General features: G+C 44.7%; 1 protein-coding gene across 3 annotated transcripts in view; it reads left to right on the top strand.

Annotated features, from left to right (window-relative positions):
* Positions 1-12381, top strand: part of LOC119163755 (XK-related protein 6) — a 43062-nt gene that overhangs the window by 20026 nt on the left and 10655 nt on the right. For all 3 annotated transcript variants that reach the window (XM_075873499.1, XM_075873498.1, XM_037415822.2), the window contains exon 4: positions 4701-4932. In XM_075873499.1, coding sequence (XP_075729614.1) covers positions 4701-4932 — 232 coding nt within the window. The remainder of the gene's footprint in view (positions 1-4700; positions 4933-12381) is intronic.

The raw sequence follows: 12381 nt of genomic DNA, 5'->3' as shown, positions 1-12381 counted from the left end.
TCCGAACATACTTCCTGGAACTTCAACACAAATACACACGTCCTGAGTTCTTTACAGATGCCTTCAAGTCTAACTCCTCTGTGTCCTACGCTGCTGTCGGTCCATCCTTTTCGGATGCTGGCCCTCTACATCCAGGCACAAGTATCTTCACAGCGGAAGCCTATGCGATACTTGTGGCGGCTAAACACATCAAGCAATTACAAATACAAAAAGCAGTAATTTATACAGACTCCCTCAGTGTAGTAACGGCTCTGCATACTCTTAAAAAACACAAAAACCCAGTCCTTGTCTCACTTTACTCCATTTTATGCACACTCTACACACTCAAACAACATGTTGTAGTGTGCTGGGTGCCAGGGCACCGTGAGATTCAAGGCAACGTGAGGGCGGATCAGCTCGCTGCATCCGTCCACAAAAGCACTGCCCCTACACCCATATCAATCCCGGCCCTTGATCTTAAGCCGTCTCTCAAACGAAACCTCAGACTATACTGGCAGAGCAAGTGGGATACACACACACAAAACAAACTACACGTTATTAAGCCACACCTTGGTCATTGGCTGCCTGTATCGAAATCGCGTCATACAGAGGTAATACTAACGAGACTCAGGATAGGACACACATACACGACACACACATATCTTTTGTCTGGTGGCGATCCACCATTGTGTGACAGATGTGGTGAACCATTAACCGTCCTTCACATATTAATCCAGTGTAAACACTTAGAAACTCTAAGAAAACAACATTTTCCATTACCCTACCGACAACATATACCTTTACACCCTGCAATGTTCGTTGGTAGGGGACCGCTTTTTAGTCATAAATCATTGTTAGCGTTTTTAAAAGAAATTCATAATTTTCATATCGTATACCCGGGCATTCGTAGCATGGCCTCTCTAGAGAGGTTTTTGCTGTGGCGGTTACACAAGAAAGCACTTGCCTCACGGTCCTTGGACGCAAGGGTATGAACGAGTGAGGCACTTGTGCTAATGCCATACATATCCACCATCGTCTTTTATTATCACCAACTTTTGTCATCTATTCACACCACACACACCTTTCACGGCATGGTCATGATTTTATTACTTGTATGTTCTTACCCGCCTTATTGCGAGGAATTTTATGGCCCTTATACAGCCGCTTATCACAATCATTGTCCATATTTTTAGTAAGATGAACTGGCGCTCTTTGGCCAACAAATGGCCCTTGCGCCAAAAAAAACACCATATATCATCTTGCCCTCATCTCCTATGTAAGGGTTGGTTTCGACTAATGAAAATTATAAAGAAGAAACTCTCGTTATTAAAGGAAGATGAGAATTGAAAAACAAGTTTTTTTCCTTCAAAATTATATACATTTCATTTTTATTTGCTTTCACAAGTTTAGTTTCTCTACTTTCACGAAAAAAAAATTGAAGAATATAATTAAACTCGAAGTAATTTAAAATCACGCTTCAAGAGCCCAAGGTGGCTACTAAAATTAAAAAGAGGTCATTGTCTAGAGTCACCTAGAAATTCAGTTTCAGTTTCAGTTTATTATTCATTTCAAAAAAGTAGTACAGTAATATTAATATACAGACGAGGGTCCCAAAGTTAAAAACTGTAACGGGACCCTCGTCCCGTTACAGTAAAAACTGTAACGGGACATTATAACAATCAATAAATCAGATCAAGTTAACAAGCAACGAGTGAATGGAAATCAATTATACAATATAGAGTGATGAGTAATTATTATAGGCTAAGTGACACATCAGGCAACAAAAAGCAAGGCAAATAAGGAAAGAAAAAAGAAAGAACGGAAAAAAAAGAAAGAAAAAAAAACATCTCGTTCAGTGGCGGACATTGTCAATCGAAATGCAATGATCTAAATGGCATAACCAAAAACGCAAAGCCCCCAAAAAGCCCATATACAGGCAGCTAGTAATTTAACAGAAAACTTTTAAGCGACTTTTTGAATGATGACAATGTGGGCATCGTTTTAACAGAAAGAGGCATGTTATTCCAAAAAGTAATGGCCGCAAAGGCAGAGGTCATTTTTCCATAATTTGTGCGCGACGCGGGTAGCAAAAAGTTAAGGTTCATTGCAAATCTGGTTACATTGTTGTTTTGTAAGAAAACTAAATCAATTAACTCAAACGGTAGCAGTGCATTGCGCAATTGAAACAGAAGAACGGCTATGCTATAAAAAAATAACTTACGAACAGGTAGGATTTTGTTGTCTTGGAGTAGATGGCCTGCACTAGAGTATCGTGAGCTATTAGTGATAATGCGGATCGCCTGATTTTGTATGTTCTGAATGGGTGATAGATGACAATCATACGTGTTTCCCCAAGCAGCGATACGATACATGATATGGGAATGAAGGAAGGCGAAATACAGAGACATAAGTACGTTTATATGAAAAACTTCACGAGCTTTTATTATAGCCTGAATTCCGAATGCAGTTTTCTTTCTGAGGTGATCAGTGTGGAGATTAAACTTTAAATGGCAGTCAAGATGTACACCAAGAAAAATTACAGTATCACAGGTGGGTATAGAGTGCGGACCTAGGGTTAAGGGTTGATGAAAAGGCAATGGCCTTTGAGTGGACCTAAATATCATAAACGTGGTTTTGGCTGGGTTAATAATAAGTTGGTTCTCGTAGCACCATTTAGTAATATCTAGAAGTGTGTTATTCAAGTGTAAAGTAAGAGCAGTTAGAGAGTCCTCAGCTGCAGTTATAGTCGTGTCGTCTGCGTATAACACGCAGTGAGTTGATTTAATTGCATCGACAAGATAATTAATATAAATAATAAATAATAAAGGGCCCAAAATAGACCCCTGGGGCACGCCTTGATTGATTAGCTTAGTTTCAGAAGAAGCGCCTGATACGTACACCGAGCATTCTCTATTGTGCAGATAATTTTTCAGGAAGGTTAATGGAGCTCCAGTTACCCCATAGGCCTCCAATTTGTTAAACAGGGTGGCATGATTAATGGTGTCAAAGGCCTTGGTGAAATCTAGGAAGACAGATCCAACAAATTTACCAGAGTCAATCGATTTTTTTAAGTAATCTATTAATGAAACTAGTGCTAAGCTTGTAGAACTGCCTGAACGAAAGCCAAATTGACACGGATGAAGTATATTAAATTTGCTTAGGTAATTACTTAAACGATCAACGAACAGTTTTTCAATAACTTTGCTGAGGGAAGAAAGAATTGATATGGGCCGATAATTAGAAACTGTTCTTTTGTCACCCTTCTTGAATACCGGAACTATTTTAGATTTCTTTAAAAGTTTAGGAAATACGCCTTGCTGAAACATTAGATTAATGATATCACTAAGTATCCCAGAAATATTACGCGCAACCAGTTTTAAGTGATACGCAGAAATATTGTCAAGACCTGCGCATTCATTTTTTAGATTCAAGAGAAGTGAGCATACTTCGTCAGCGGTTACGGGCAAAAGAAAAAATGAAGAAGCGACCCGAGAAACGGAACATTTTGGTATGACTGATTGTGTAGTAGGAATGCTAGAAAAAAAATCGCTGAAAGCATTTGCAATAGAAGTTGGCTGTTGCAAAGAAATATTATTATATATTATTTCAGATATAGGTGAGTTTCCAGATGATTCGTTTAAAAAGTTGTTCAAAAGGTTCCATTGTTTTTTAGGGTCCCCCTGATGTTTGGTCAACTCATTTTCATAATAACGCTTTCTTGCTTCTCGGAGTAAAATTTTCAAATTGTTGCAATATTTCCTGTATCGGCCGGCAAGCGAAGTATTAAAAGGCTGTCTTTTTGTTTTTTTGTTAAGGTTATCTTTTTTACGAACACTTGTCAATAAGCCGTTTGTCATCCATGGATTGTGGGGAAATTTATACCGTTTTTTGCATTTAACAGTTGATGTACTAGATGTTACGGCCTTTAAAAATAAAGCGCAGAATTTCTGTAGCATAGCCTCTACGTCGGAGCAGGAATTACCTGGCTGCTTGCCTTTGCATTTTGCATGAGCAAATTTTCAAAAGCCACATTCTCAAAGTAACCATGATTGTCAAGCTCTAACGATGGAAGAAATTATCATAAAAACATAACTTTTCTACACAAATGAGCTTTCACTTACACCTTTGAAGTGTGTTTTTCTCGAAGTCAATTTTTGGGCAACTTCTTGAGTGAGTTTGGACATCATGTTTTTGGTAATTCTGATAGCCCAATCGGGATGAAATTTCGCCCACGTACTTCTAACATGTGAAGGGTGCAAGTATTTCCTTTAAAACTTTATATCACCTGTACAATTATTATGAACATAAAGTAAGCGATTAGTATGGACTCAGGATTTATAAAATTCTTACATTACAATTTTTCTTGTCCATTGAAATGTCTTGCATGCACTTCCCAATAGTTATTTACATTTTATACTTAATATGGGGAAATATAAGCCATTAATGGCTCAGAGCCATGATAATTAGTGGCATAAAAGGTCTGTCCAAAATTAACTATACTTTACACATTGTCATGACACAAAATTTAAAATGTACAACTTACTATAAAATTAATTGCGTACTCCAAATCAGCATACAAGCCTATATATACAGCAAGAGCTTCATTCCCCTAGGCTACAGATTAACCCAACTTTTTTTTTTTTTAGAATGTGTAGATGTGGTATATATGCTCATACATACGCGGTGGAACTGGCAGAATTTTTTTTTATTTTTCACTTCAGGTGTGACAAGTTCTGCTTCAAAGTGGTGCTGGCGTTGATATACATTTCGTGCTTCATCGACCTTGCCCAAAAAGACCGCCGGTACAATGGCATCTTCTTCTATGCCTTCACCTTCTGCGAAAATGCTCTCCTGCTCGGACTGTGGTACTGCTACAACCAGAGTAGCCCATGGTACGAGACTCTCGCACTCGTGGGTAGCTTCTTGAGCTTCTGTGTAGGCATGGCCTGTCTGGTGAGTTCGGCGAATTTCGCTACTGTCTTCATTGCTCTATTTGGTACTGAGGGTGATCCAGAAGCTCCACGGCGGGCTGGTGGGTGAAGGGGTGCTGGCACCTTATTACGAACCTTAGTTGACTCTGTCGTACAACTTTTCCATATACCACAACCACTCTGAACAAATGTCGATTTCGATGAATGCAGTTGAAATGTTTTATTTTAACAAGAAAGACCATTTGTTAGGCTTGTGCAAATGGAGAATTTTATGTTTGAAGCAAATTCAAAGCGAATAGTGATTTTGGTCGAATAATTTTGAATCGAATTCGCCGAGTATATATAACATATCGTAAAGAAAAAGGCACGTTTGTCATAACCCTAATAATCTGCGCAATATATTTTTTTTAATTTAATCAAGGCCTCTGCAAATGCTGCTATTCTTGATTCAAAGGAAGTGGAAACAACTTTTAATAGTAGCAGAATTGGATTTGACTTTTGGTAGAATGCAAGCGATAACCTGTAAAATGTGTTATGTTATAAAATTTACTTTACTTAGAGCATATTGTCACGTGCTACAAAAGGTCTTCAACTAGGAAGAACTGAGCTGGTGGGGAGACGCACCGAAAACTGGCAAGATGGCTGCTTCAATAATAAACAACTAGCCAGAGCACGTGCTGCCCCAGAACATCGTCTTCCATTCTCGCGGGCAGCTATGGCTTGCGCTCGCCGTAATTAGCGGCCGAGTGGCATTATTCCCCCTCTGAGAAAAAAAAAAGGTATCATTCTGATGCTCAGAAAGTACAAAGGCAAAGTCGAGGCGAACCAACAGAAAATACGCGCATACACAAAAACAGCGATATGTTTCATGCGCAGTCGCACTACCGCGTGAAGTACGGCTTCAGGCGCACCACGTGGACAATTTCCGAGGAGTGCCTTCGCCGTCGTGGTGAGAAGGCGCCATCAGGGACTACGTTGTAGTTCACATCGCTCACGCGTCGCAAGACTTTGTATGGTCCAAAGTAGCGACTGAGCAGTTTTTCTGACAATCCCTGGCATCGGACTGGAATCCACACCCAAACTTGATCACCTGGATCGTATTCAACTTGTCGATGGCGAGCGTTGTAGCGGCATGCGTCTGTACTCTGCTGGTGCGTAATGTGTAGGCGTGCTAACTGGCGTGCTTCTTCGGCGTACTGGGTAAGCTGCACAGCATCAGGAGTGATCAAAGGATCGCAATTGTGTGGAAGCATCGCATCCAGCATAGTCTGGACCTCACGTCCATAGACAAGACGGAAAGACGTGAATCGTGTAGTTTCGTAGTATTGTACACGAATGTGACGCACGGAAGCACCTAGTCCCAGGTCTTATGCTGAACATCTACGTACATAGATAACATGTCAGCGATGGTCTTGTTGAGTCGCTCTGTCAAGCCGTTGCTCTGCGGATGATATGTCGTGGTCTTGCGATGGCTCGTGTTGCTGAGCTTGAATACTTCATGAATGAGCTGGGCCGTGAATGCTGTTCCTCTGTCTGTGATTACGCACGACGGGGCGCCATTTCGAAGAACGATCTGGTCCATAAAGAATTGGACGACGTCGGAAGCCGTAGCGCGTTGTAGTGCCTTTGTTTCGGCGTACTTCGTCAAATAGTCGGTGGCTACTACGATCTACTTGTTGCCGGCAGATGATAGCGGTAAGGGCCCCAGTAAATCCATTCCTATTTGATCAAATGGCGCTCTGGGTGGTTCTATTGGTTGAAGAAGCCCCGCGGGCTTTAGTGGTGGGGATTTGCGGCGTTGACATTCCCGGCAGCTTTTCACGTATCGCTTAACTGATGCAGAAAGCTTAGGCCAGTAGTATGCTTGTCGAACTCGAGCAAGAGTTCGAAAGGAACCTAAGTGACCAGATGTGCGCTCATCGTGGCAGGCAAGAAGAATGTCGTCACGCATGTCAGTTGGCACAACTGGAAGATAGGTTCTCTCATTGCCATTGGAGTTTTTCTTATACAGGACCCCATCTCGCAGACAGAACGACGACAGACTTCGATAAATACATCGAGGTATGGACGAGTTGCGTCCTTCAAGGTTTTCGATAACTGCGCGAATTTCATCGTCCGCACGCTGTCGCGTAATCAGATCTGTTGTAGTAAGGGCCCTAAGGAAACCATTGTCATCCTCGGTGTCGTGGCCACAAACTTCGGCAGGTGCACGGGATAATGAATCAGCATTTTCGTGCTTGCGGCCCGATGTGTAAGTGATCGTGAAATCATATTCCTGCAGATGAAGACTCTATCGTGCCAGTCGCCCACACGGGTCCTGTAGGTTGGCTAACCAGCACAAGGATTGATGGTCGGTCACTACCTTGAAGTGGCGTCCGTAAAGGTAAGGCCTAAATTTTATCGTGGCCCATACAACAGCGAGACACTCTTTCTCTGACGTGGAGTAGTTGACCTCGGCGCGGGAAAGAGTGCGGCTAGCGTACGTTATCACTCGCTCTGTGCCCTCTTGTTGTTGTACGAGGACAGCACCAAGACCCACGTTGCTGGCGTCAGTATGAATTTCAGTATCAGCGTCTTGGTCAAAGTGAGCGAGGACTGGTGGTGTCTGCAAACGCTCCCATAGTTTAGAGAAAGCTGCGTCCTGTTCTTCCTCTCAGACGAATGGAACATATTCACGAGTGAGTCGAGTGAGCGGTTCAGCAATCCTAGAAAAATTGGCTATAAAGCGGCGGTAGTATGCGCAGAGCCCTAGAAAGCGACACACTGCCTTCTTATCACGTGGAACAGGAAACGAGGCCACGGTGGTACTTTTGTCAGGGGCTGGTGGAATACCATCCGCACTGACAACATGGCCGAGAAACTTAAGTTCCTTGTAACCGAAGTGGCATTTTTCTGGCTTCAGTGTCAGGTTAGCAGAGCGAAGCGCTTCCAGCACATTCTTCAGACGCTTCAGGTGCTCCTCAAAGGTGGCAGAAAACACGACAACATCATCGAGGTAAACTAAGCACGTGTGCTACTTCAGACCGGTAAGAACAGTGTCCATCATTCTCTGGAGTGTCGCAGGTGCAGAACAGAGGCCGAAGGGAGACACTTTGAATTCATATAGGCCATCCGGTGTAACGAAGGCGGTTTTTTCACGATCTCATCCATCAACTTCGATCTGCCAGTAGCCACTTTTCAAGTCTATCGATGAAAAATACTTGGCTCGCCGCAGTCTGTCGAGGGAATCGTCGATGCGAGGCAGCGGATAGACGTCTTTTTTAGTCACACTGTTAAGTTTCCTGTAGTCCACGCAGAAGCGCAGTGATCGGTCTTTTTTCTTCACGAGCACGACGGGAGATGACCAGGCACTTTTCGAAAGTTGGATAATGTCATCTTGCAACATCTCTTTGACTTGAGCATTTATCACGTTACGTTCCTTTGCCGAAACGCGGTAAGGGTGTTGTTTTATGGGCGAGGCGTCGTTATACGTAATTATTCGGTGTTTGGTGATCGGTGTCTGACGAACCTTCGAGGTGGACGCGAAGCACTCTTTAAATTGATATAGCAGTTCACTTAGGTCGGTCTGTTGTTGTTCCGAGAGGGTCGAGTTGACATCAACTTTTTCAAGTAGTGAAGTCACGTCGCCTTGTGTCGGTCGAAGCCCGTCGTTGGCTGATGTAGATGCGAAGCATTCAGAAACGTCTGTGATAGGGTAGGCGAAAGCGATGGCGGTGTCACGAAACAGGTGCCGGTACTCGTTACTGAAATTAGTCGCAAGTAGGGCAGAGTGTCCGTCATGACGCGTGACGAAGCTGCATGCAGCGCAGACACCTAGCGCGAACAAAAGCGTCAAGTTGCCTTCGGCGACAACCTCACCATCCCGTAACTTGTCAGACTAGGACGCTTGAACGCGGAGGCAACGTGATGCTGTCGGCAGAAACGCGAAGCGTGCTTTCACGGATATCGTCAGGTTTGTCGGAGAATCCAGCTGTCAAAAACGTCACGGTACGCTCTCGAAGATCGATAATAGCGCCGTGCTCCCACAAAAAGTCGACTCCGAGGATTAGGTCTCGCGAACAGTCACGAAGTACGAGGCAGCTGGCGAGAAACGTAGGTCCCAGAATGCTCACTCTAATAGTGCACATGCCACTTGGGGTGACTACGTGCCCGCCGGCAATACGAATTTGTGCTTCGTACCAATGCGTTACAACTTTCTTTATGTGCGCTGCTAGTTTCCCGCTTATGATCGAGTAGTCCGCACCTGTGTCCAATAATGCACTAACGTCGTGGTGACCGTCGACTACCACATGTATATCCAGAGAAAATCTGCTTCTGGCTTTCGTCACTGTCGTCGGGGAATCGCTTCGTGTCCGTGCTTGCGTCGGTGGGAGGCCTTGCTTGCGTCGAGTGTCAGCGGCCTCGCTCCCGAAGGTCGCTGTCGTTAGTTTTCCCGCCTAGGGCTTGGCGAGCGCGCCGGCGCCGCTCCTGGGAGGCTCCGAAAATTTGGAGAAGATTACCTTGGTGATGGGGACCGCGACTGCTGTCGCAGTGGCATGCGCTGCTATGAGAGGTAATCTTCAATAGCTCTCGGTCTTTTGCCAAATCTCGGCCGCGGTGCGTCGACGGCAAAACCCTGTAGTCCGAGGCGACAATAGGGACATTCCCGGTACACATGTCCAGCTTCACCACAGTGGTCGTCTGTCTGGTGTGCGCCATACGTCAGATTTTCTGGGAAGCGGCTGTCGATTTTCTAAGTGCTGAATTGGCTGCAGCGAATGAAGTGCATTCGAAGGCATAGAATTAATGAAGCGCGGTGAAGCAGGATTATATCGGCTTACAGCTTCGGCATATGATGCACGATGTGGCTCCGCCGGGACAGGCCAGACATAGCTGGAAGGCGGCACTTGGAGAGCCTGTCATACTTCGTTTCTGACAAGGCTGCAAATAGACCCTGCAGTAGGTTGGGACTGGCACTGAATCTTTTGTAGTTCGTCGCGCACCACCGATCGAATGAGATCGCAAAGAGACTCGATGTTGATGTTGCTTGCCGCACCTCCGATCTGACCTATTGACGAAGCGGCACTCACTTGCCGGTCGTACACAGTAGAGCGCTGCTGCAGCACTTGCTCTACGGTTGTGGCTTCGGTCAAAAATTCCGCCACGGTCTTTGGGGGACAGCGAACGAGGCCAGCGAAAAGCTGCTCCTTCACTACTCGCATTAAATGACGGACCTTCTTTTCTTCTGCCATGTCGGGGTCGGCTCGACGAAAGAGGCTCGTCATGTCCTCGACGTACATCACGATGCTTTCATTCGGCATTTGGAGGCGCGACTGAATCGCCCGCTCGGCTGGTTCGCGGCGATCGGGATTGGCCCAACTTGCCAGCAGGTATCAACGAAAGACGCTCCACGAGGGAAAAGGCTCATGGTTTTCGTACCAAGTACGAGCGTCGTCCTCCAAGCTGAATCCCACGTCTCTCATTTTGTCGAAGTCGGTCCAACTATTGTCATCTGAAACCCGTTCGAACTGGGCCAGCCAGTCTTTGACATCCTCCAAGACGGAACCGTGGAACACCGTCGGCACACGTGTCTTCCACAGCGTATGATGCGTGGCTGCAGCGCTTTCCTGTGCATTGGAGGCTACAGCGCCTTCCGTAGCATTCGGGGGTGTGACAGACGTCATCTCGGGAAGAGGTCCATGCTCAGGATGTAGTCCTCGGAGTCTTCAGCTTGAGCGGTGGACAGGTGTTGTCACTGTAGATACAGGGCTTCCTGGAGGCGTTTGGAACATCGGCTGGGGGTTACCCAGCAGCTCCACCAGTTGTCACGTGCTACAAAAGGTCTTCAACTAGGAAGAACTGAGCCGGCGGGGAGACGCACCGAAAACTGGCAAGATGGCTGCTTCAATTATAAACAACTAGCCAGAGCACACGCTGCCCCAGAACATCTTCCATTCTTGTTGGCAGCTATGGCTTGCGCTCGCCGTAACTAGCGGCCAAGTGGCAATATAAGCCGTTATAACAAGCTCTGAAACTAAAAAAAAAAGGACAAATCGATGTGAGAGCAATATATTATTTCACCTTGATGCTAGGTGTGGCAGTAGTGTGGAATTTTTTTTTAACGTGTTTTCACGTTATGCAGAATAATATACATTTAAATTAATGCTTTCACAGCTTAGCACCTCTTCACTGCAGTGAAACCACCTATACAGGGGCCTATGTGCGTAATAATATACTTTGAATACCTCAAAATTCTCAACAATTTAAATTCGAAACAAAGCAAATTTCGAACACAGCAAAATTCATTGAAGCATTCGAATATTCACACATGGTGCGCCCGCTGACTTCAACACTGGTGTGAACAGTGACGTTTCTGGTGCAGTATTGTAAGTTATAGTAACGTAGGGCACCAAAACATATGAAATCATCACCTGCGATTCAACAGCAAAGCCACAAAGCAGAGTGCTTGTTGAAAAGTCATGATTGTTTGCAAATAAAAAATAGTCTTGAAATACCTATTATGTACTTTTATATTATACTTTTATAACAAATTTTGGATATAACAAACCTACTTTTGTGTAACATGCAACTTTGCTATTATTTGGTTTGAGTGTACGTGATTTTGTACAACCACAGTGGGGTTGACAATGCTTTACACGTGCAAGAAAAAGATGTTATTTCCTCAATCTCTTCTTCTCCTCCAACTTTCGTCGAAACCCAAGTGGTGTGATGGACAGGGGTGCTCTCCTTTCAAGTTGGGAGCTCATCATCTGTTGCACGTGTTTCCCACTTCTATTGTGCAGCTGTGAGTGTTTCTGTAGTGCCGGCATTCCGGTAAGAGAGGTCACTTTCTTTCAGGCACAGCATTCGCGAATACCAGACAAGTATGCACTTTCACAAACCTGGCCAAACAACGCTTTCGCATTAAAATTTAGTGCAAAATGATTCTATCGGCATGCTAACCAGTAGACCTGGCGGTGGCAAAAACGATCTAGTCTTCACACCCAGTCTCGAATGTGCTGCTGGCTGTCGCTTATTGATGCACGTGTCATAAGGTACAGTATTTTCAAGAGTCTGGATCATCTGTCTTGATACTTCACTGTTTTATGGATGATACTAATGAATTTTACTTGGCGGGCTGATTTCGTGGTGCCGCGATATAATTTGGACAAGGCGCCTAGCCAATAGGCTCTATTCAGTACGAAACTGAAATACAAAGGAAGAAACACTTAGGAGGTGCAACTCCGCTCCTTTAGGCAACCAGGTAATGTTACATTGCTTGAGTGCCAGTTTATGCTGGTGGCGTCTTGCGACAGAAAAGGGAATTGCCGCCGTTTTGTTTTCTGAGCGAACCAGTCGTGCGCATTGCTTGTGTTTGACCGCAGTCGTAGAGCAAGGACGCACCGCGCGTTCAGGTGCCCTCCGTGTCAGCCGGTGGCGTTTTATTTTTTTCATAGCGGCTTTACACCTCAAGGCACCGTCAACTGAAATG

Source organism: Rhipicephalus microplus, chromosome 9, assembly GCF_043290135.1.
Source record: "Rhipicephalus microplus isolate Deutch F79 chromosome 9, USDA_Rmic, whole genome shotgun sequence".
Classification (NCBI taxonomy): Eukaryota; Metazoa; Arthropoda; class Arachnida; order Ixodida; family Ixodidae; genus Rhipicephalus; species Rhipicephalus microplus.
The sequence above is the reverse complement of the archived record's forward strand: the minus strand, read 5'-3'. Positions and strand labels throughout refer to the sequence as shown.